Source organism: Boleophthalmus pectinirostris, unplaced genomic scaffold (genome assembly GCF_026225935.1).
Source record: "Boleophthalmus pectinirostris isolate CB_2022bp ecotype Guang Dong unplaced genomic scaffold, ASM2622593v1 HiC_scaffold_9, whole genome shotgun sequence".
Classification (NCBI taxonomy): Eukaryota; Metazoa; Chordata; class Actinopteri; order Gobiiformes; family Gobiidae; genus Boleophthalmus; species Boleophthalmus pectinirostris.
The window spans coordinates 31,261,142-31,287,472 of record NW_026571541.1 but is presented as its reverse complement, the minus strand read 5'-3'; the positions used below and the strand labels follow the sequence as shown (position 1 = coordinate 31,287,472).

Sequence of the window (26,331 nt, the reverse complement as noted above, 5' to 3'; positions counted from 1 at the left end):
AGAAAAGTTACGCAGTGCACCTTTTAAAACGAGCTCTCACACCGGCTTCTGTCATGTAAATAAATAATAAAAGAGCCAGACTTTTGAACGGCTCTTTGACGTGAACTGAACCAAAAGATTCGGACCTGATAAAAGAGCCGAAACTTGTAAAAGGGGCGACTGATTTCATTTACCTGGGGATCTTGATCAGCATTAGCATGAACAAATCTGCATCCGGGAGAGAGAAGTGGTCTCCTTTAAAATTCTTCAGCTGCTTCAACTGCAACAAGAGGGAAATATAAATGAAAAATTAATATAGTTACGATGAGTGGTAAGCACAGAACCATAAAAAAAAGTCTGAAGATGAACCCAAGATGGCGTCGTATTGTTTTCAGTGGCCTGTGCTCCATAGACTGTAGATTCGCTGCAGTGAGCATGACCACAGTTTGGCTCCATTGACTCTTGGCTCTAGTTTACTTTCTACTGGAAAACTGTTGTACCTCTTTCTGTAACTGCTGCCTGGCCCTGGCGTTTTGGTCTTAAAATGTTCATATTACATGATCACTCTACATGAGGGGTTTTTATTTCCCTGTTTTTTCCGTAAATCAAGATGTGAACATAAAAAAATCGACAAATCAGGTGTGTTCCTTCCCCACTAGTGTTACTAACAAATTTAATTGCTCCCATTCCTTGTTGGAATTCCAAATTCTATAACTGCAAGCCTCGATGAGCTTCATTTGACTGCAGCTGTGATGTGACGTCACACTTCCTTAGTCCACCTCTTTATACAGTCTGTGGCAGGGGAGTCAAACTCAAATTCACAGAGGACCAAAATTTTAAAAAGTCGTGGGCCAAACTAAACATTTTTTGAAAAATTTCAACAACATCTGCATGTTTTCTCTTCTTGTAATATGTATGCATATAATATGTATATGTTAAACCTTTTCTTATTAAAATAAATGTTCAATAATAGTTTTGCTTAAACACTGAATACAGAAAAAGCAGAATATAAAATAATAACCACATTTTAAATAAATAATGTCTCTATAGTCTATCTGTAGCCGGCGGGCAGCTCTTATACACAATTGATATGATCTTGCGGGCCAAATATAATTATATCGCGGGCCAAATTTGGCCACCGGGCCTGAGTTTGACATGTCTGGTCTATGGTGATTACATAAAAATGACAAAAATCTCCTCACTTTTGCAAAGAAACTGAACAAACGAGATTCAAAATATCATATATCATAAGTCAAGCAATTACCGTGACAGGCCTAATGATCGGAAAGTTATTTTTAATTTAAATCCCCATTGAACTCTTATTAAAGGTGCACTGTATAACTTTTTCTGGTTTTCTGCTTTTCTTCGTGGCATTAAACCTTTCTATCTTCATGGAGACTAAACCAAGCCAAGTTACAGGTCAAATCTGTGGAGAGGCGATCCCGTATTTTTGAGCAATAAAACCACCTGTAATTGAATAAATGTAAGGTAGATCTGTTTAAACAAGAATGTGACGCACCCACAACCGAGAAGTTACACAGTGCAGATTTAACTCTTTCCCCCTTGGACGCCGACTAGGAACAACCCATACATATATGACTAGTGCTACCCATAGAGCACAACTGCATAAAAGAAATTGGACTTCCACAAGTGATTATAAATACACCTGTGTGTACCCAATTAGTTTTACTCATTTAACTTACTATAATATAATAATATAGTAATAAAACTCTTTCCTGTCAGTGGGTGTCCAGTATTTGTTATCTTGGCTACTTTCTTGTGCGTAGAGTTCTGCATAAGTGTTTGTTTCTGTGGCATTTCTGTCATACATCGCACCTTGGAAAAAAAAGACTAATATTTCAACAGACTAGCCTGAGAAACATCCAGATTTCGGGGCAATTTTGGTCCATAATCGAGTATAAAGTCCCCGATGGTTTGTTCGGATATCGCAGGACTCCGCACAGACGCATCAGCGGCGTTCTCACCTTCGTAAGTTTCACTCTCCGAAAGTCCGTCGTTATCGCTGTTTTCAACTTTATAATCAACTTCATCATCACTTTGAAATCTATAAAAGTCACTTTCTCTATACTTATCCATAAAATACGTCCCCTCCTGATTATTTCTCAAACTGTGCACCACGATCTCTCCATTGCACGTGTTTGGTGTTGTGTGTTTTCCGGAAGCTACAATTCATAAACTTTGGAAAAAAATCGTCGAAAACTTGTCCTTGAATCCTATTGGTCAGCTTAGTGTGGGTTGTAGTGTCCCCCGCCTTTTGCATCCTCTGTTTACACGTGAAAAACAGGAGCCCTTTCTAATGGTCGTCAAATCACGTCTTCATGGGGGAAAGAGTTAATAAGCTTTGAGATCAGATATAGTTTGAGTCTGAGTATAGTTTATAGTAAACAGATCAGGTTCAACCACTCAAATCCGTTTTATCAGTGAACAAGTAGGAAGAAAAAAATCAAAACAGTTACCTCATCTTTATCTGGCAGCATCTTGCACAGCTCTCTCAGTTTCCCAGTCCCAAAACTCAGGTAATTCCCCACTTTAATATCCTCGATCATGTCTCGAACAGGCCTGCAGAGAAATGACAATGACAGCAATAGATCAGTCACAATCAGTCACCGTGTTTATGTTTTCTTATGAGCCAATACGTAATGATTAGTTTATGTTTTGAGTTTACGAGCTGTTCTTAAATGTCTCATAAGTCTCTGTGTGTCTGTGTGTGCAAGCCCGTGCCTGCTCACATACTTGTGCGAGGAGCAGAGGTAACACCGAGGAACCACTGATTTGTGTTTCTGAAATGGAAAGGCTGGACTCGACGGCTCGGTTGAATAATAATGGTTGTGTTATGTGGCTGTTACTGTGGTTAGGTCCCACACCCAGGGCCCAGGACAAATGTCAAAGAGAAGAGCTCCAAGATTTCCATTCCTCGGGTTATGAACAATTATGAGTCATTATATTACTGCTTTTAATAGATGCTTGCTTGTAGTTTTACATTTTTGTTCAAATTTAAAGACTTATGACTAGTTTCTGATTGGGTTTTATGGTATATTTTTCATATAAGTAGATGAAATACAGTTAATTTATTATATTATATTAGATAAATGTATTTTTGCAACTATTTCACAACAGCACTAACTCGCTTATTAACTGTAAAATATTTGTTAAAAGAATTAATGAAATGAAATGAATTAAAGACGACCTGATCAAAATCAACTTCAAAGAGCTTTCAACCAGGCTGTAATTATTTCCTCTCACGATTTACCCACCCAGTGAGTGACTGGGTGAGGCTACTTCGTCATTTCAGTGCAAATAGAAAGAAATCTGCTGCCTGCAAGTGCGATGTGCAGTTACCCACAGGAGGGTCCAACAACTACACAGAGTTTTCTGAAGTAAAGTCAGAACTTTTATGTCTTTCTTTTATTACGTCGTTTTAGATTTATATAGAGAGATTTAAAATTTGCTAATTATAATTTAAAGACCCAGTCATTGAGTCATTGATAATAATTATAAAGCAGTCACAAGCACAAAAGGTCTTATTTAAAGTAAGGGGGTGCCAATTAACCAGGCTGGCACCACCTAGTGCCTCTGCTCAATTTCATTTCTCTCCAGCGACTAGGTCAGGAATCAGAATACACTAGACCAGGCATGTCCAAACTATGGCCCGTGGGCCAAATATGGCCCTCAAAGAAATTTTTCTTGGCCCTCAGGCTTCCAGGTGAATTGGCCCAAATTACCTTGTATCAATTAAAAATTAACTTTTTACTGCAAGTTTTTTTTGTTTTAGATATGTGGCCCTTGATGAAAAAAGTTTGGACACCCCTGCACTAGACGGTTTGCAAGAACCATGGAAGTTGTAGACCATGCACCGGACAATCAGCGAAAAGCTGTGAAGCCATGACGTCAAACTCAAGCGCCTGTCTGGGTCTCATTTGTAGTACAACACAACAGTAAACAAAGCAGTCGAGATGGATGTAGACCAGGCATGTCCAAACTATGGCACGTGGGCCAAATGCAGCCCTCAGACAAATTTATCTTGGCCCTCAGGCTTCCAGGAAAATTGTGCAAATGATCTTGCATCAATTAAAAATTAACTTTTTACTGCAAGTTTTTGAAAATCTACCTTGATAAAGCGAATATTTAATATTTAGTGTGTGGTTTTAAGGATCTTAGCATGAATAAAGACTGATGGGTCATTCTAACGTGTTAAACTTGGACATATTTCAATTATTCACTGTACTGAGCACCAGTCTATGGCCCTCAACCAGCTCTCTGCTTCATCTGTGTTTAGATATGTTGCCCTTGATGAAAAAAGTTTGGACACCCCTGATGTAGACGAAGACAGACATTCTGTGTTGGCAACGATTCTTGAGATCGAGGATTTAAAGCCGAAACAAAGAGAATGTCTGGTGAATTTTATCAAGGGAAAAGACGTTATTGCCCTTCTTCCTACGGGATTTGGCGCATTACATACGTCACGACCAAATAGCAGCGATTGGTTAAATAAAAACAGTACCCGCCTACTGCTGAACGAACGAATCCTAATGCTGCGAGGTCAGACGGTTTCCACGAGGTGAAACCGGCTGATGAAGCAGGCTAGGTCCCATTACTCCTGGCCAAAGGAACAACAACCTCCTACAGCCCAAATAAGAACCAGGACACATGTTTGACTAATATTTTTCAGTGCAAGTACAACATCAAACTGGAGCTGGAGGGACGGCGCTACCAAAATTCAAAATTAAGAGAGCAAATATGAGTGATTAGCCAAACTCAGACCATCCCTAAAATGTACTCTTTTGGTGCATCAGAAACTCAGCGCCACAGAATAAACCATTAATCTAATAATCTCCGTGTGTCATCATAAACGCAGCTCCTGTACGATGAGTCCTTAACTGTCAGCCCCGCGTTGTGTAAGAAATTTCACTCCGCAAGACGATTCATAAATTTCATCTCTTCACTGCGTCATAGTGTTTGGAAGGCTTGCGTGTTTTTTTCCTGTGACACACGGCAACGAGCCCCAGGCCGCACATTCACTGTACAAAACATTCCACAGATCTGGTTGGGCTGACACAACTGTAGCGGTGTAGCTGTTACCGTGGAGACGTGGGCCTGTACACACACGCGCCGTCGAGGGAGTGTTTCTATGAACTGTAAAAAGTGAAGTGAATCTACTAAACTTCAAATCAGATGAATTCAGAATGTTTGTCTTGATTTAGATTTATTTTTAGTCTACACTATACACTGCAAAAAACCCAAAATCTAGACTCGAATTAAGAAATTAAGAGTAAATTTCACTTGACAAGTAAAATGATCTGCCAGTGGAACAAAACCTTTTGTCGTTAAAATATAAAAATGCATCTTGCTGCACTTAAAATAAGAAAAACAACAACTTTTTGCACTTAAAATGAGAAACAAAATCTAATGTTGCTCTTATTCCATTGGTAGATAATTTTACTTGTCAAGTTAAATCGACTCAATTTAAGTAAAATGTTCTTAATTTAAGTCATTTTAATTTAACTAGATTGTTTTTTTCCAGTGTAAGACTTGTTGTTGTTGCTGATGTGTTTTAGACATTTTTTCTGAGCAAAAATATCTATCCAAGAAGTTTATCTTAACTTAAACCAGAGCTTTTTCTATGGACAGATAATTTAACTGCTTAAAGAAAAAGCAAAATTTGAGTTTTGTTGAGCTTTCTACCATGTTATAACTAGTGCTGTCATGCGATTAAAAAAATTGATAGATTAATTAATTATGATCTGTAATTAATTAATCTAATTAATCTCTAATTTTAATCTCATCTAAAAATTGCTGAGAAAAGCCTTCAATTTGAGGTATTTTCATTTAAATTCATTATTACATTATTGTGGCAGATCAAAAGACTGATATAGAACAAAAAAAAAGTGACTTTATAAAGTCATTTATTGTTTAACAAATCTCTCCAAATTGTCTGTTGAGCCCAAGTCTCCATGAATAAGAAACTGTTTGCTGTAAAGCAGCAAAGACTAGGAAATCTGAACATAATAACTTTTGTCTACTTAAAGACAATAAAAAGTCCAGTCTTTCCTTAACCATATTAAAAATATTATTGATAGAGAAATGCTTTATATATGAGATCACTGGTTTTAGTCCTTGTTTTAGTCCTGGTTTAGACCTGCTTTAGTCCTACTTTAGTCTTAGTTTAGTCCTGGAATGGATTAATCCTGGTTTTAGTCCTGGTGTTAGTTCTGGTTTAGTCCAGGTTTAGACCTGGTTTAGTCCTGGTTTCGTCCTGGTTTTAGTTCTGGTTTAGTCCTGGTTTAGACCTGGTTTAGTCCTGGTTTAGACCTGGTTTTAGTTCTGGTTTAGACCTGGTTTAGTTCTGGTTTAGTCCTGGTTTAGACCTGGTTTTAGTTCTGGTTTAGACCTGGTTTAGTTCTGGTTTAGACCTGGTTTTAGTTCTGGTTTTAGTTCTGGTTTAGTTCTGGTTTAGTCCTGGTTTAGTCCTGGACTGGATTAGTCCTGGTTTTAGTCTTGGTGTTAGTTCTGGTTTAGAGGCTCACAGGAGGAAGCGCGGTTTACGCCGCGTACGCGAGAAAACACGATCCACACGCGGCTCACGGGAGCACGTCGGTGTCCGTGCAGTGTCTACGGAAGGAAACGTGGTCCGCGCTTTCTCAGGTTGATGACGATGATGAAGGTGTGTGTTTTGTGTGTGTTTGTGTGTGTTTTGTGTTTGTGTGTGTTTTGTGTGTGTGTGTTTGTGTTTGTGTGTGTTTGTGTGTGTTTGTGTGCGTGTCCCCTCATGTGGCAGGTCACTATAGGACAGTAGTGCAGACATCATGAGTCTATGAAGGTTGTTTTCACCAGTGACATTTAAGTTGTAGGCGATATTATATTTGTTATTTTCTTTTATATTGTACGTCGGGAGAATAATTTCCAAGACACGAATGTGTTTTTACCTGTGCGCTGCTGCCTCTGTTCTACTGGCTCTTCCACCTTGTCCATTGTGCCTGACGCCGCCAACGTTACTATAACGTTTACATCGCTCTTACTGCGCGCGTTTTGTGTGGGTTTCCGGCAATGAGTGGAATTACCGAAATAAAAAAATGTATAAATGTGTTTTTGTGTGTGTGTGTTGTTGCCCCAGCAACGCATAAAAACAGATTTTATAATAAAGCAACTCGCATACAGAAACAGTAAAGTTAGAGATTAAAAATGAGATTAACGCGATTAAAAAACATAGCGCGCTAAATATGACTGTAATTAATTAATCGCAATTAACGCGATAATTTGACACCCCTAGTTATAACCAAACAATTCTCCATAAATATACAAAACTGAAACAACAACAACAAACCTGATGCAATGTCCAGTATAGTTTCATAGTGCTCTGAACGGGGAGTGACATAGTGTGGAGAGCGTCTTAAGAGCGTCAAAAATAAAAGTAAAGCTTATAAAACATGTTAATCCATTGTTATTTGGTGATGTCTAGCATTTTCAAAACAATAAAAGGTAACATCTAAATATTTTTAATACCCCATGTAAGTAAAATACCCCGTCTTTAAACAACTACTCAAAAAAAAAAAAAAAATCTGAAATGTTCGTCAAATTTACTTTATCTTGATAATTTCAAAAGCGGTCAGTTGATTCCCTGTTTATTCCTTTAAACTGCCACATCTTCTGCTCAATCCCAAAAATTCCTAACTTTCTGAAATTTTGCAACCCCGATCACAACGTATGCTCTGAAGGGGGAGTGACAGAGCGTGGAGAGCACTTAAGAGAGTCAAAAATAAAAGTAAAGCTTATAAACCATGTTAATCCATTGTTATTTGGTGATGTCTAGCATTTTCAAAACAATAAAAGGTCACAGCTAAATATAATTGTTAATATGCCACATAAGTAAAATACCCCGTCTTTAAACAACTAGTAAAAAAAAAAAAAAAATACTCAAAACCGGGCTTGAAAATGAAAAATTCAGAAATGATACTCAAATTTACTTTAGCTAATTCCCTGTTTATTTATTTTAATTGCCATATCCTCTGCTCAAGCACAAAAATTCTTAAAAAACAACAACAAAAAAACAAACAAAAAAACAACAACAAAAAAACACTCAAAAATTCTTTAAAAAAAAAACTACTCAAAACTAAGCCTGTAAATAAAAAAATCAGAAATGTTTCTCAAATTTATAATTCACAGTTTATTCCTTTTAATTATCATATCTTCTGCTCAAGCAAAAAAAAATCCTAAAAAAACCTAAAAAACTACTGAAAACTAGGCCTGAAAATGAAAAATTCAGAAATGATCCTCAAATTTACTTTAGCTAATTCCCTGTTTATTCCTTTTAATTGCCATATCTTCTGTTCAATCACAAAAATTCCTAAAAAACTAGGCCTGAAATTGAAAATATTCAGCTCAAGCACAAAAATTCCTAAAAAAACCTGAAAAACTACTCTAAACTCAAAAATTCAAAAAAAAAAAAAAAAAAAAAATCAAAAATTCCTAAAAAACTACTCAAAACTCAAAAATTCCTTAAAAAAAAAAAAAAAAAAAAAAAACTACTCAAAAATTCCTAAAAAAACTACTCAAAACTAAAAAAATTCCTAAAGAAAAAAAAACCCTACTCAAAACTAGGCCTGAAAATGAAAAATTCAGAAATGTTTTTCCTAAATTTACTTTAGATAATTCCCAGTTTATTCATTTTAACTGCCATATCTTCTGCTCAATCCCAAAAATTCCCAACTTTCTGACATTTTGCAACCCCGATGACAGCGTATATGTTCTGGATTCCTGTGCGGTGCAGGTTTTACAGTGCGGTGATCAGACCTGAATGGGGAGTATTACAAACTCGTGGATCCGCCTCTTCTCTCCCGTTTATCCTATTGTTGTCTCTGAACAGATCATGGAGGGAAACCAGGAGCTTACCGGACCAAGCCCTCACGCCTCCGGCCCCGTGACTCACCTTTTGAACTGCTTCAGGAAGATTCCAACGTTCATGCTTCTCTTGGAGGTCAGGATGGACACCTGTGGAGCAAAAAGTGGAGACGTTACAAGGATTGTTATGGGTAAATGCGCTCGATAAACAAGTTCAACAGTTTCAAAAGCCCATATCTATTTTCTGATCTATTTATTATAATGTTGTTTCCTCATCACAAACACACCTGGAGTTGTGTTTGTTCATTCACACACGTTCAACGCACAAATCCTGCAGAGTTAGGAGTTCTTCTCTCAAAATGAAAACACTACAGACCAGAGGTGGAGACTTGCAAGTAGCGACTTTGACTCGAGTCAGACTTGAGACACTATTTTTAGGACCTTGAGACTTGACTTGATAAAATAGACTAAGACTTGGGACTCGACTTGGACTTGAAGGTCAGTGACTTGGGACTTGAGGCCTGTGATTTGAGAAGAATTGAGAAGCACTTTTAAATCTGAATTCTTTCTATTCTGACCGTAATGATTCACACTAAGATCTTGTCAAGACATTTAAAAAACAAAAATGTGCATTTCTACAACTCTTACATACTCTGTAAATACTCACATATAAATATACTATGATTTTTAAAGTATAATTTAGTTTAAAAGTCACATAAATTGCAAAAACCTAAGCTATGTTTGGTATTTTGGTTTAAAAACTTGAAATGACTTGAAGCTCAAAGCAGACGACTTGGACTTGACTTGGACTTGACTTGGACTTATGGGCCAGTGACTCGAGACTCGACTTGGACTTGCCTGTATTTGACTTGGGACTTGACTCGGACTTGAGGTCAAAGACTTGAGACTTGCAAAACAACAACTTGGTCCCACCTCTGCTACAGACAATACATGAAGTGCTCCACTGTGTTTTTAAACTCCACACACCTTCACTAGAATCATCTGGATCATTTCAGTCCTGCAATTACCTATTCTTACTGAACTAAAAGATAAAAAGGAGCTGTTGACTTGAAAACTACCACTTCATCATGACATCACAAGGTGGAACAGAGCATTTTGAGCTTTGCAGATATAAACAGACTAATAATAAAGAATTACTCAAACGTGTGTGATTGAAACAAAACACAACTCCAGGTCTGTTTTTGAGGAGTGAACAACATTATAAATGTCTCAGAGATGCAATGAATATTAAACAACCGAATATATTTAGCCGAATATTGCAAAAAAGTCACATTTGAGTTTCGGTGGAGTGGGTTAAAAGTAAAAGAAAATAGTGACGTGTGAGGCAATGACACAATCTAACAACGTGCAGTGACACGGTGATCTTTAAAATGTCAGCAATGTGGAAATATTTTTATGGTGTTCTGCACTCACACTTGCACAACCAAACCGGGCCACGGTCGATGGCGTCACCACACGGCGCTGTAGTTCTATCGCTTTTATCAGAGAAACAATTAATCCAGAACATCCAGAACGCTGCAGCTCGGGTCCTTACTCGAACTAGGAAGTACGAGCACATAAGTCCTGTGCTCAGGTCTCTGCACTGGCTTCCTGTGGCTCAGAGACTTTAAAGCAGCTCTGCTTGTACAAGTCTCTCCATGGTCGAGCACCAAAGTCCATCTGTGACATGTTAGTGTCATATGAACCATCTCGCACTCTGAGGACCTCAGGGACCGGCCTCCTGCTGGTGCCCAGAGTCAGAACTAAACAAGGGGAGTCAGAGTTTCAGGTTCATGCAGCTAAAACCTGGAACAGTCTGAACATGTGAGACAGACTCTTCTGTGACGCTGTTTAAATCCAGGCTCAAAACATTTCTGTTTAACTGTGCATATGACTGAAAGGTTTTCATTCCGCACTCTTCTCTCCAATTTATGTCTCTCTTTTTTTAAATTTTAATCTTCATGATTATTTATGTTTTGATTTGTTTTTATTATGATTTTAATGTATTTCTTATTCTGTAAAGCACTTTGAATTACTTTGTGTACGAATTGTGCTATACAAATAAACTTGCCTTGCCTTGCCTTAATCCAGCGGTATGAAATATCTGTTAACTAGTGAGGCGGATGTGCGTCCTCTTACGATACTCGCTCCTCCGTGAGTTTATGGATTTTAAAAGAGGCAGCTAAACTTCACAGTCTATTTTGAAGGTCAGCGTGGATTCCCTGTGTGTTTTAGATCGGACTTTATTCACAGTTTTAATCGTATGAGGGACGTCAGCGCACACACAGGGCTCATAGAGTAAACTTGTGTGTGTGCACGTACATGAGCTCCGTGCCGTGCTTTGGTCCACCTCCTCCAATCAGACCAAAGTCCCAACCGTGTCGTGCATGGACATGGTTCGATTGCGCTCACACTGGACAGATGTACCGGGCTCTACGGCCGATCTGTGCTTTGGGACGGTTCTAAAGTCCTAATGTGAGTGCACTCTTACGCCTTTTTGGAATTGTTGTTTTGTTTGAAGGCCCAGCCCAGGGGTGTCAAACTCAAATTCACACAGGGCCTAAATTAAAAACTGGGACTAAGTCGTGGGCCAAACTAAATATTTATTGAGAAATTTCAACACCATCTGCATGTTTTCTCTTCTTTCGAGATACGTAATGTTACACCTTTTCTTATTAAAATAAATGTTTAATAATAGTTTTGCTTAAACACCGAATCCAGAACAAGAAACATATAAAATAACAACACAATTTTAAACAAATAATGTCTCTGTAGTCTATCTGTAGCCGGCGGGCAGCTCTAATACATATTTGACATGATCTCGTGGGCCCGAGTCTGACATATCTGGTCTAGCCTCATATGAATGAAAAACTTACTGGTACTTTACTTACTTTCTTTTCAAAACATGTCTAAAAATGTATTCTAAACTATTTATGCAATATTTACAAAAATGTGAAAAATTTAACAACAGCATTTAATATTTGGTTTCCGTATTCAGCCAAGCTTTTAATTTTTATTCGGTTTTGGTCGCACATTTTCATTTCGGTGCATCCCTACTTAAAGGTTGTATAGAGGATTTTTTAAGGGAAGCGAAATACAGCGACCGTCCTTTTTCAAATGTTGTGCATGTGTGACACCACCTTCCTCAGTAGAAACATCTCCTCCTCCCGCCTCTTTACTCTAGAAATCACATTTGTTTACATCCAGTGCATGTTCAGAATCACTGTTGAAGTGACCTGCCTAGAAATATTTTAGCGACCGACGCGTCAGTTTTTAGACCCTTCGGACTTTCTTTCGCGGCGAACTGGTCGTGAACTTTGTGCGAATTGCAAGGAACCTACAGTTTGAAAAAGCCTCAAAGAACCGCCGCATAAACCACATAATCCCCGAGCGCCGACACTAAAAATGTAGGGAGTTTGACTGACAACCTAACAGCCAATAGAAAAAGAGGGAGCCTCGTTTTCTATTGGCTGATGTTTATCTGGCCTCACTACGTCCACAACCGATAGATTTTCATTCTTTCTTTTTTTTTAATCATAATTACAAGGCTGCTGCGTCTCTGTAATGGTATTTTAAACTTTCAATGACAATTTGAAACTAAAAAAAAATCCTCCATACAACCTTTAAAGCTCACAAGAGTCAATTTTGTGTAATATTGGACCTTTAATGCCTGGTGAACATTATCTTTCCGAAAAGCCAGCGCATAGAACTGATACTTCGCAGCTCATGTCAACAACACATCTCTGATAGGTGAAGCTAACTCCGTCTGAAGCTTCATTACTAAAGTTTAGACGTCCCTCTTTACCTGGAACAGTCCCAGTTTTACCAACACAAGTTACCAACAAACTAGTTAGCATTAGTCAACAGTTTCTCAGTTAGTTAGTCACTCTCACCTTTTTAGTTGAAAGTCAAAGTGAGTAATTTCCTTGCACATCGTTTCTGAAAGTGTCCAGATGACGAGTTCTGAAACCTGCTCTGTCCTGGATCGTTACCGGACCATGGAGGCATTACAAAGACTTATTCGCGTAAATTGCAACTACAATGTGTGTCAGATTTCAGTGGAATATCAATATTTGAGTAATCTTTATTCTCCTGTATTCGACGTCATTGTGCCGATCAACCCCCGTTTTTACCCTCACCAGGACACGGCCACTGCTCTGTACTTCATTTGTTCTCCAATTTTATGTTCTTAAACTGTGATGTACAGAGGTGTGCCTATTTTTGACCAATTTCATACCTGCCAACAGTAAAGAGAGGCATATATTGTCATTTGTTATACAAAAAATACAGAAAAACCTATTTGAAAATGATCAGAATACAAAGAAAATGTCAAAAAAGGCTCAGATTCCAAACTGATGCAAGAGACCTTTTTTGCAATGGCTGGAAGTGCCTCGCTGTAGTTTTGCAGGACTTCAGGCGTGGTATAGGATTTTGACCCCGCGGTGAGGTGATCCCAAAATACTATATGGTATGTTGACCCCCCCAATAGAAAATTTACGCCCCCTTATGAAAATCTATATTTTATTAACAAAGAACTTGATTACTATAGAAAAACTTTGAATATTAATACAATATCTGCAAATTAAAACATAATGACATATTTAAACGTGTTTTTTGAAGAACTCAGATGCATTTTTTTAATGTCGATTATAACTCTTTAATGTTAAAAATGACTTTATTTAACATATTTTACTGAAAATGAGATAAGTAGTTATTAATTAGTTAGATAATCAAAGTGATGTATAATGATTTGGAATCTTGTTAAAATAAACAGGGCTGATCAATTGAGTAGTTAAATACGGGATACCTGTGATTATAGTAATCTGACCCCCCAATATGTCTGTTATAGTTATTATGATGTAAAGTAAGAAGTAATGTTAGTTGAATATTGACAATGATCTATTATATATAAAAAAGGTCAAAATCCTATGGCTATAGGTGAGTTTCAGATGACGTCATTGTTATTAAAAGCCCGCGTTGCTGCTGGGAAATATTTTGGTCGGAGGCAAGAAACACGATAGCGTCAAACACAGTGCGTAACCTCGCGTATTTATCCCCATAATGGTAAATTCCTGCTGCATTATCGGATGCACAAATAGAAGCACGGAAGAAGGAAAATGTCTTTTTCGTATTCTGAGTGAAAAGAACCGCTAACGGTGAATTAAACGGCTTTCAAACATTCGCAGAGCAAACGTAGAAGATCCTAGTAAACCGTGGACTCCAACAAGTTCAACAACACATCGAGACTCTTGGAGGTTTTCATCTTTTCTGCTGTGAATGGCCCAGGAGTTTCCACCAAGTCATTGTGGATATCGCCGAAGTGAATATTTGTCCAGGTAGTTGGTGATTCTGACCAGAAATTTGGTTTGTTCCACCTTTTGTCGGGGTTGAAAAGGGTGATTTGGCTCCATCGATGCTTATGACCAATTTCTGGTCAAATGGTCTTGGGTCCTCTGCCGTTAGAGTGGATAAATAACCGGGATCAATACCCTTTACGTGCTTTCTTGCTCCGTCCGTCATGTTGAATTAGTGTTTCTTGCCGCCGACCAAAATAATTCCCAGCATGCAACGCGCACTTTTGTCAACAATGAAACTCGCCTATAGTAATCTGACGCCCCAATATGTTTATTATAACACAATATGACTAATTTCAAGGTTGAATTGACATTATGATTAAGGATAATCTGAACATAAACTGAAAACCATCACAATGTAAAATACAATATAAAAAGTGACAAGACGTATATGCAATTTTAACAAGTCAACTTCACATTGACACAAAATACCAAGTCGTTATCCATCAAAACATTCCTTAAAATACCTTAAAAGAAAGTGAATATGTAGCAATATATAATAAAAGTAAATGACATGAGAAATAATGATCATATAAGTAACTACTAAAGAAACTCAAACTGGAGGTGCCCCAGTGTTTTAATCTGAAAATCTCAAATTAGACTTTAATCTGTGCTTTGTTTTTAACATCATCCAAGTTGATTTTGTCCTGTTCAACAAGTTCCTCACAAATAACAATCGCCCACAGGAACAGACGATCTACCATCAGCCAACAGTTTCTCAGGCAATCGCTGTCATCTTTTTTATTGAAATTAAAAGTGAGTAATTATTTGCACATTGTTTTTTAAATCAGTTTCCGAATGACGAGCTCTGAAACCTGTTCTGTCCTGGATCATTACTGGACCGTGGAGGCATTACAAAGACGTATTCTCATAACTTGGAACATGTGTGAGATTTCAGTGGAAAATCAATATTTGAGTAATCTTTATTCTCCTGTATTCAACGTCACTGTCTCAATCAACCCCCAGTTTTCGCCCCCACCAGTGTACAGCCACTGCTCTGTACGTACTTCGTTCTCCAAATTTATTTTCTCGATCTGTGATGCTCAAGGACATAGGTTTGCACAGGGACGAGTCACAACCAATATTTGGGGAAGATAAAATAGTCCCTAGTACAGTGGTCACCAACCTTTTTCAGGTCTGGTCTGAGGAAAGAGCGAGATCTACCAACATGAACGTAAATAACAACAAACGTGATCATAGTTTATAGTTCCAGACAGCTTTATTTTTGCATTCTTACTAAAAGGAACACTCATTACAGAATGGGGACTAAAACACTCTCTGCAAGAAAAAAAAAGTGCAACTGCAATACAAACAAAATGCAAACCAAATGCAGTGAAAGCAACCAAAATAGTGCAAATTTGACCACTAAACAGCATTAACAGTATATCGAAGGGTTAATGAGAGAAGTTCTATTATTATCAAATTCGGGGTGATGGCTGAGTCTGAATTTCCTTGGATAATGTTTTGAAGTTTGGTTTATAGTTGCAGACAGCTAAACTGAGACAATCTGTGAGGTGCCTATCAGTCAGACTGTTTCTGTGCTTGGATTTGATGATTTTCATTTGTGAAAAAGCCACCTCATGCAGATAAGTTAAACCAAAGTAAGCACTCACTTTCAATGCACATTTAGTATCACAAATTGTCAAATTAAGCTGGAGATCTACCGGGGACATGGCAAAGATCCAGCTGTTGATCGCGATCTACAGGTTGGTGACCACTGCCCTAGTACAACCAATATTTGCCATTTTATTTGAATAAACAAATTACCGATATTCTTCCAACCTCAATAGTATTAATTTAACACGTTTTAGTCCACATTTTGTTTATTAGACGTTCTGAGATGTATTCAGTGATATGTCGACCCCTGCTGCTGTTTCATTGGCTGCGACAGAGTGATGTCATTAGTGGAGCCAGGAGCGGCAGGACAGGACCATCACCTGAAGATTAAGACTAGTCTCAGTTGCTTTCGTTTCATACGTAAAGATCTATCGCTCCAAACCTCTAAACTATTCATGAACGCAATGATCTTCTCTCATCTGTCTTATTGTATCACCTCATGGTCCCAGGCTCCTCAACTACATTAAAACCGCTTTGTTCATTACACAAACTGACCCTTAAGATCCTTGACAAAAAGCCCAAAAACTGGCACCACTGTGAAATTACAAAGAAACATCAACTTTTTAACTTTGAAAATTTGATCAATTTTAACAATCTTAAATTATTTTTTAAGTGTCTTAACCGCAATACACCATTACACTCAGAATTTAAAAATAAAATGTTCACACAGAGCGAACACAAGAGGCGTTACTAGTGGTAATTGTGTTGTTCCGAGGTACAGGACGACTCTTGGTCAGTCCTCGTTCTCTTTTAAAGGGGCTCGTCTGTGGAACGGTTTAACAGCTCATTTAAAATTGGAAACCAACTACAACAAATTTAAAAGGAAATTAAAGTTATTGTATGTTTCCAGTCAAAACTGCATCCACTGAAAATGTACTGTATATATTTTATCTGTATGTAATTTATGTGTCTTGTATTCTCTGTTTTTATGCATGTAGTTTATATTTTTATATGGACAGGTGTTGAAAACTCGCACTTGTGCTAAAACACTCAAAGCAATGCATCTGGCTTGTCTAATGCGATTGTGATGTCCTTAATAAACATAAATAAAAAATGTCGGCTGGAGCAGGTGTGAGTGAAGACGCTGCTCCAAACTTTGAAAAACTTTTCAAAAGGAACTTACTTCATCTTCAGTTAAACTTGTCTTATAATGAGTCGCCGCAGAAAAAGAGGGACTCGCGTCGGACTCTGTTGACATGTTTGGACATGACCTCACAAATATCTCATCGCCAACAAGCAAAGGGAAATCTGCTACAAACTTCTACATCGCTGTTATCTGCTAAAGAATCATCTTAGAAGGAAACCACCTCTCACTTATTTTGGACCTGCCCAGACTCTGTGTGTTTTTGGAAAGAATTCATAAAACATATACGCAACTTCTTATCTCATTTTACCCTTTCTTATACAGATGTGCTGTTTGTTTTTTGCAGTGTGCATCATACGAAAACTAAACAACATTATATAATTAATCTGTTGAAAAGGAATGTCTAATATTGACAGCTGCACGACTCTTTGTTGTGACGTTTACGGCGATGTCAGCTCTCACTGGGTACCGCAGTTTTCGCAGAAGTCAGTAGGAATGTAATAATATTCAAATTTCTCGATACCATATTTTCACGATACGCATCTCACGGTACGATATTTATTGAGATATTTTATGGAGGCTAACAAAACAGTCAATATACCACTTTTTTCATTTTAAAATGCCTTGACGAGACATGTTCTGTCTGTCTTGTTCTGTCTTGCTCTGTCTTACGAAGGACTATGTTTTAAAAGTGCTTAATGTTGTCTGCACTGAAACAGAGCAAAGGATCATGGACGGTGTAGTTCCATCTCTTCTGCTGCACCATAACAAAGAATTTAAAGGTTGTATAGAGGATTTTCCAAGGAACGAGAAATCCAGCGACTGTTTGTCCTTTTTCAAATGTTGCGCATGCGTGAAACCACCCCCCCCTCCCCTACAGCTCCTACGTAGAAACGCCTCCTCCCTCCTCCTCCTTACGCCAGAAACAGGTTTGTTTACAGCCGGTGAGCTGCACATGACTTGTAAACAACTAACTACAGTGTTGGTTAGGCAAGACGGAGAAGTGAGGAGCGGGGGGGGCGGGTGTGCGGACATTTCGTTCGCGGACGAGAAGTGAGGAGCAGGGGGAAGAGCGGATCGGGCAGCGGGGAGAGGAGCAGGAAAGGGGTGCAGAGAAGAGTGCGCGGAGATTCAGTGCGAATGAACTAACTAGCTACAACACGCAGCAGCAAGCGGACTCTTTCTTTGCCTTGAAAATTACGTTTTCAGACATAGGATATCGCTTTCGTGTCCTGAAAAACGTTTGTCTAGCTCTTGGAAATAAAGTACGTTTTCATAATAAGCAGAAGTTTCCTGTCCAGGAGTAATTTGTGGACCAGTGCGTCAGTCTTTAGACCCTGCGTCTGCTTCAGTCGCGCCATCGCTGGAATTAATCTACAAGAATCACCTTAGTTTGGCTTCGCTGCTTTTCCCCTTGTCTTCTTCTTTCAGCGACCTCAAAAATGAACTTTCTTTTGCGGCGAACTGCTCCTGGATTCTTGTCGCCATTGCAACAAACTTTGTGCGAACTGCGAGGAAGATATAGGTAAAAAAAAGCCGCTAAGAACTGTTGCGTTGGTGGAGTAAACAGCGTCTGTGCGGCTTGCGTCTGTGGACTGCATGACAGTCGTACGTAAACCACGTACCGGCGGCGCGCAGGCAAGTCAGTTACGCTAGAAACGTAGGGAGATTGATTGACAGCCTGTCAGCTCACAGATAACGAGGCAGTGTCGTTATCTATTGGCAAATGTTTAGCCCCACCACGTCCAGAGTTGATGAATTTTTATTCTCTTTTTTTTTGGTCATCATAATTACAAGGCTACTGCACCTCTATAATCTATCATTGACAATTTGAAACAAAACAAAATCCTCCATACAACCTTTAAGCAAAGAAACTCGTGATTCGATATATTGTGATGCCCCATAATTTTATTGAGAGACTTTTGACGATACTACACCATGATATTTCGGTTATTGTTACATCCCTATGAAGTCTTTTTAGTAGGGATGTAACAATAACCAAAATATTGTGATATCCTATCGTCAAAAGTCTCTCAATAATATCGTGGACCATCACAACATATCGAATTACAAGTTTCTTTGCTTAAATTCATTGTTATGGTGCAGCAACAGCTAAAAAACAGAGGGAACTACATAGACCATGATCCTTTGCTCCATTTTGGTGCAAACTACAGTTCTAAGCACTTTTAAGTCTTAGTTCTTTGGATTAAGTCTTGTCAAGAGGAAAAAAGAGCACATTCACAATTTTTTTAGCCTCCACAAAATATTATACCGTGAGATTTGGATATCGTTACATCCCTAAGTCTTTTTAGATGAATATTGTGAGTTAAAATGTGCAAATGATATAACTACACAGCAGGCACAAGCACAATACACCTGCTTCAAAGGTCCAGACATGACTTAATAATCAGATTTCTGTGTGCGTCTTGAACAAAGCCAGTGTTAAGATCATGTGCTTCAAATATTCTGCACGGGAATCTCGGAAATTACCTCTTATCTATGGGAATTCCCTTCAGTATATTTTTAGTTTTGGTTCCTAAAATTATTGGTGGAAACTGTATGACTTTACTCTAACTAACTTTGTCCCATCCAAGTTTCAGTTTCAATTTATTTGTGCTGTACCAGATTTGTACTTTAACCATTAAAAAAATGCTTTGGGCTGGTCTAAAATTATTCCTCACGCACCAGGAGGAGTTTATAAGCGCTTTTCTCAACTTGGTAAAGCTAATAACAACTAGCATGCAAACATACATTTTGTTTTTCAATATAAAACCAAAAAGAAGAAAATGAAAAAACAACTATTTTCTTCATTATTTGTCTCCAAAAACAGATAACAATTCGTTTTTTTAAATTTTCGATTTTGTGTTTAAATGAATAATGGAAAAAAATGGATAATGGACGTTTCTCGTTTACCTGACTTAAACTGTGATGCCGGACTAAACCAGGTCCGGGATCAGACTGGAACTGAGACCAGGACTTAGACTGGGACCAGGACCAGGTTTGAGACCAGGACTGGGACCCTGACTGAGACGGGGACCAAACCGTAATTGAGACTGTGGCTGAAACTGGGACTGAGACGGGGACCAGATGGGAACCAGACCGGGACTGAGACCAGGACTTAAGACCAGGACCAGGACCGGGATTGAGACCGGGACTGAGACCAAGGAGTGAGACCAGGACTGAAACTGAGACCAGACCAGGACCAGACCGTGATTGAGACTGTTACTGAGACCGGGACTGAGATGGAGACCAGACGGGGACCAGACTGGGGACTGAGACCAGGACTGAGACCGGGACCACACCGGGACCAGACCGTGATTGAGACCGTGATTGAGACTGGGACTGAGACCGGGACCAGACCTGGACCAGACTAGGACTGAAAACGGTTTAGTCCTGGTTTAGTCCAGCATCTCAATCTAAGTCTCTGAAACTGTTATCAAAAAAACAAAAAAAACAAATCGTTATCCGTTTTTTCATTTTGATTTTGGAGACAAATAATGAAGAAAATTGTTGTTTTTTCATTTTCTTATTTTTGGTTTTATACTGAAAAACGAATGAACGAATGATACACAGATTCATTTGACCTCAAGAGCTGTTTACACAAAATATCTGTACACGACGGAAAAAACAAAAAACAGATACAGGGTCTTTAAAATCCCATTAAATTCAGCAATACCATTTCTAATATTTGATCTGGGCCTTGGTTTTCACCGCTCAGTCCAGTGTAAATACAGTATGTAGATTAGAATGACTAACCCGGTGCTATCTTGAGAACAGAGAGAATTGTTGAAAAGGCGCTGGATTCTCCTCTGTCCTATATCTTTGCGCAGACTGTGAGTATGATTCATGAATGAGCCCACAATAACCAGCCCCCTCCCTGAGCAAACACTGCGGTCAATACGGCCGCTCCACCCTCGTATTGATCTGCACAGACATTACGTTGCGGCTTTCATCGTCTCAAGTCAAAACAATAATATTTTGATACTCCTACATGCAAAAATAAAAGCCCATGTTAAGCTTTTTTCGGATTTACTGGTCTGTGTTATGATGTTTCTTCGTCAAAAACAGACCTGGAGTTGTGTTTTGTTTGATTTGCGCATGTTTAACTCGCAAATCCTGAATATTTAGGCTGAGTTCTTCTTGTCTCAAACAGAAAACAGACGCAGACAGACTAATAATAAAGGATTAATCAAACTTGTGAATGAAACAAAACACAAATCCATGTAGAGTCCAATTTGTGTAATATTGGACCTTTGGATTCTTCATCGTTGTTCGCAGAGGTCGGGACTTGGACTCGAGTCAGATTTGAGTCACTATTTTTAGGACTTACGACTTGACTTGATGAAATGAACTAAGAATTCGGACTCGATTTGGACTTGAGCCCTGTGACTTGAGAAGATTTGATGCTTCTCCTAAAAAAAATGTATTTATAAAAGGCTTTTCTCTTTACGGTTGATAAATGCGGCGCTGAGTTTTACAGGAACAAACTGGAACATGTCCGTCCCACTTCTGTTTGTTACTTTGGATGAAACTGAAGTATATATGTCTTTAATGTAAACATAAACTGTATTTGTTTTACCCAGATCTTTTGACTTTTTCATATATTCTTCAGATGTTCACACCTGCTCTACTACGAAACACTGCAGAGACTTTTATCTTGTCTTGTGCAGAACTTCCATGAATCAAAGAACACTCAAGTTCACAGGACCGACCCTCTGGAATAATTGAGCAAATACTCTCAAATCAATTTCCTCACTGGACTATTTTAAAAGACAATTAAGGCCATACTGACTTGCCAAAGCCTGATCCCGTCAGATCTCAGAAGCTAAGCAAGGCCGGGGCTGGTTAGTACTTGGATGGACGACCTCTGGGAAAATCAGGTGCCACAGTGTTGCGCCGGTCGTAAAAATTGTTGTTCTGTCCTTAGGCAAGGCACTTCACCCTCATTGCCTAGACAAACATTGATTTGTAATGTTATTTAATATTTGAACTACTGATAGTCAACTTGTGTGTTCATGACTGTTGTAATAAAATCATGTTTATAGGAGAGGTGATCTTATAAGACCAATAAAGTCTTGTTATTCTCTCCTGCACAGTCATTTCTGTTTTTATCTGTTTAAAATGTTGTTTTTAATACACGTGCAAATAAAATCTATCTATCTATCTAAGTTCTGTGATACTCAAATGTACTACAGCACAGGTGTCAAACATAAGGCCCGGGGGGGGGGCCCTCCAAGACCTTTAATGTGGCCCTTATGTGATTTTCTACTAAAATATTTAAATTATATTTTCTATTAAAATATTGGTAATTTTCTGCGGTGCTGAGCATAGCAGCATCTCCAGCGTCTCTGTACGTGGCCCCTCCCACCAGAGCAGCACAAATGAAGACTTGTCCCTTTCCAAAAGCTCTTAAAGAACGATCGTTTTGACTGTTGACCGTGACACCCTCATCAGAAAAATGTCAAAAATGAGAAGAGTGGAGCCGAGTGCAGGATTTTCCAAGATAAATGGACTTATTCTTATTTGCATACAAGTTCATGTTAAAACATTGTGTTGAAATTGAATTTTTCTTAAAGTTTCAGGTTGTTCATAATAATATAAACATATAATAAGAAAAAGTTCATCAATTAAAAAAGATTTCTGTAATAGATTTGTGTTTCTCTGCACAAATATTTGAACTTATTGTTATTTTTGAGGTTTATATGCCATGAGTTTTCTGATCCGGCCCCTTTGTGATCAAAGTAGGTTGGAATCGGCCCCTGGACCAAAATGAGTTTGACACCCCTGTACTACAGTAATGTACAGAAGACTACAGTAAAACAGAGGGAACTACATACAACGTGATCCTTCATGACAAAATAACTTTTAGTACTTTTAAATCTTAATTCATTCTATTCTGACTGTAATGATTCACACAAAAAAATTCATATAAATAGCAAAAATCTAAGCTATATGTGATACTTTTTTGTTGAAATGACTTGAAGCTCAAAGCAGACGACTTGGACTTGACTTGGACTAATGGGTCAGTGACTCGAGACTCGACTTGAACTTGCCTGTATTTGACTTGGGACTTGACTCGGACTTGAGGTCAAACACTTGAGACTTGCAAAACAAAGACTTGGTCCCACCTCTGCTCTAGACAATACATGAAGTGCTCCACTGTGTTTTTAAACTGTACACACTTGTTTGTGTGATGACATACCATAAAGGAAGTATGAAGTGGCTTTTTTTCCAGTCAAGAAATCAGCTGACTTCTTTTAATAAGTTGTTTTAGATCAATATTGTGATGAAATGATGATAAAATGATAACAATCCATGAGTGTCATAGACTAAAACTACAGTATATAGTACACACAAACACTATATATAATCAAATCGCTATATGGTACTCTACTGATTTTAATTTTTCCCACATTGTTAACCAAAATAAATGACATTCATATTTGTAAACAGGGAACTCAGTGGGGAATTTCTGCCTATGAATTTATTTTAGAGGGGGGCCCATGTGAGCTTTCTTGCCCCAGGCCCCCAAAATTTCTGTCGCCGGGCCTGTTTGTAAATCTGATGTCTTGAAATTACATTAAAAATAAATAAAATAAAACAAATAAAGAAGTAACATTTGTTTTTGGTGTTGTTTTTGTTTCCCGTGTACGTAAAAAAACAATCAATTCAAGTCTAAAGGAGGAGGAGATCCCAGAATTTCACAACATTCAGTGTCAAAGTTCGCTTCTACAGATTCTCCAACTTTCCAAAAAAAAGTGTTCTAGGTCAGGATTTACTAGGTTTGTTAAAGGAACTGCTTGTATTTTTTATTTAAAATTTCACAAACTTGACTTATCTGTGTCCCCAGGTACGAGGTAAACATGTTCAAATCAAATATCGCTTTTACTGAAAACAGATGTAATGCCGATTTATTCTTAGTCACAAAAACATTGGGCGTGACGGACAAACTTCTCTTTTGTGTTGCCAGTTCCAAAGCTGAAATCCAGTTGTTTTAAACCTAAAATACCTCTTTTTGATCTGAATGGTCACTACTTAAACCCCAGCATCTGTGCACCTTTAAGATGACTGACAGAAGTTAAAACACAGACATCTTTTCCACCCACATGGCTCTTCTGTGCTGTTTCTAATAAAAGCAGTCTATGTATTAGTAAGTCTTATCGCTTTTGTTTTGGTTTGTTTTGGTTCCCTAAAACACAGCGCTGCTCTGTCATTGGCCCACTGGCTCAATCCATCAGTTGATTCAAGCGTCGCATGAGTTTGTGACTCACATTTATAAATCCATGAAGTGAGTTTGTTTGAAAGAGCCCATGAGCCAGATGCACACAGCGTAAGAATCTTCAAGCACAATTTGTCTTTTAACTAGACCACAGATGTTTTCAAATACAGTGGTTTATGTTTAATATCTCTGTAATAACTGGACCTACATGAAAAAGGTTCAGCAGCATCATCACAGAAACTGACAAGGAGGAATATTTTTTCTTAAAATCAAGTGGCGCTATTATTCAGACAGATGTGATTCATGTCATAGTATATGTCAAACTCAGGCGCGGGGACTAAATTTGGCCCGAGATAAAATTATCTTTGGCCCGCGAGATCATAGCAAATATGTGTTAGAGATGATCTGCCGGCTACAGATAGACTATAGAGACATTAATTATTTAAAATTGTATTATTATTTTATTATTATTTTATATTTTGCTTGTTCTGGATTCAATGTTTAAGCAAAACTATTATTAAACATTTATTTTAATAAGAAAAGGTTTAAGATGACATATCTTGAAAGAAGAGAAAACAAGCATATGTTGTTGAAATTTTACAATAAATATTTAGTTTGGCCCATGACTTAGTCCCAGTTTTTAATTTTGGCCTCTGTGAATTTGAGTTTGACGCCCCTGCCCTGGACCAATCACAGACTGGACCAATCACATTGCAGCATTGAGGTTTGTGTAGAGGCCAAAGGCAAAGTGAGGCAAAGCAAACCAAAACAAACATGGTGATGCCACAAACGTACTTCAGCTTATTTTAGCATCAGTACAAAATATGAAGAAGGGAAGAGCTTTGAGCATTTGTGGCCATGTCTGTGCTTTTCTCTCAACTAGATTTAACTAAAATGGTATTTCTTAGGCTACGTTTGTATGAATGCGGTCTGAACAGAAGACGCAAAAGTAGCGTTGTGTCTTCACTTTTTATTCTGCGTTTAGACGAGCGTTTTCGGGAGGAAATCTGCGTGCATACGGTGATGCAAAAGTGTGTGGAATTCGATTGGGTATGCAAGCCAGGTGGCTCGGTGGTGATGTATGTGATGTAAATATGTGAGCAGATCTGACCAGAGTTTTGCGTCTTGGGCAGTGTAGACGGAAATGCTACGGCGGAGCATATTCAACTTTTCCACTCTGGAGGGTTTTGCGTTTTTTAAACCCCAAAAACGCCGTCACCGTCTAAACGAAAGGCACTTCCGATAAAATATTTTGTCATTTTTTCCCGCAAGTGTTCTCATGTAAACAGGCTCTCAGTTTGTTAAAAGAGATGTGACTCACCCCCTGCGCTGTGGAGCTGGGCAGCCCCCTGACGCTGTGTCTGTTGAGTTTTTCCTGCTCGTTCTTCTTACTGAACAGCTCCTCCATGCGCTCCGTGTCCAGCTCGTACTCCCCGTCGGGCTGGTCCGCCGTCCAGATGTTGTGCCTGCCCAGGACCGAGTGCTTGGGCAGCGTCTCCCAGTTAAAGTTCCTCATGGTGGAGCGGCGCTGAGCGGAGCCGAGGCGAGAGGGGAGTCCCGGGGCGGGAGGTGGCGGCGGCGGGGGAGGAGGTGGGGGTGGCGGGGCGGAGGTGGCGGAGGAGGAGGAGGAGCAGGGGGGGCGGGGGCACATTCTGGCTGCATCTCGGGACGGGGTTCTTTCAGCAAACGGTCAATGTCCTCATAATCGGAGAGCTGGAAAGTAGAAGAGTAAAGTTATGATGTAAGTAAAAGTGTGAACCTGTGAAGTCGGAGATTTGCAACACACTATATTTAGCCTCTCATGACATTCCTATTAAGATAAGGATCCTTTGGTGAAGTCAACGTGAGTTCGACCGGTTGTGATGAGAAACGGGGTCAGAAGCAACACACGATGTCACTTTAACATAATCAGATCCAGAGGTTAACACTTACAGCGGCAGCAATGACTCAACAGAAACGTGTGTCGCAATTCACAAACATGCCGATTTCCTGTAAGTCCATAAACAGAAAAGAATGCAGCTACAGAAATGGTAAGTGCAACAAAATCATTCTTATTCACAAAAGGGTTGTCAAAAGTATCGAAAATCTGATTCTAACCAAAGCTAAAACTTATATCGAGACTAGATACTCATTTGAGCAGGTATCGATACTAAAAAGTCACATTCACAGGACAGAAATGAAGCTTTCCAGAATAGTTTAGAATGATTTTGAGCTGAATCAGA

The 26,331-nt window shown here is 38.7% G+C and overlaps 1 protein-coding gene across 1 annotated transcript in view; it reads right to left on the bottom strand.

Moving 5' to 3' along the window:
- fhdc4 (FH2 domain containing 4) overlaps positions 1-25,690 on the bottom strand; it is a 40,283-nt gene extending 14,593 nt beyond the window's left edge. Inside the window, exons 1-4 of the mRNA XM_020927799.2 lie at positions 25,431-25,690; positions 8,924-8,985; positions 2,457-2,559; positions 174-259 (exon numbers count right to left, since the gene is read on the bottom strand). Coding sequence (XP_020783458.2) covers positions 174-259; positions 2,457-2,559; positions 8,924-8,985; positions 25,431-25,625 — 446 coding nt within the window. The 5' untranslated portion in view covers positions 25,626-25,690. The remainder of the gene's footprint in view (positions 1-173; positions 260-2,456; positions 2,560-8,923; positions 8,986-25,430) is intronic.
- Between the last annotated feature and the right edge of the window lie 641 nt (positions 25,691-26,331).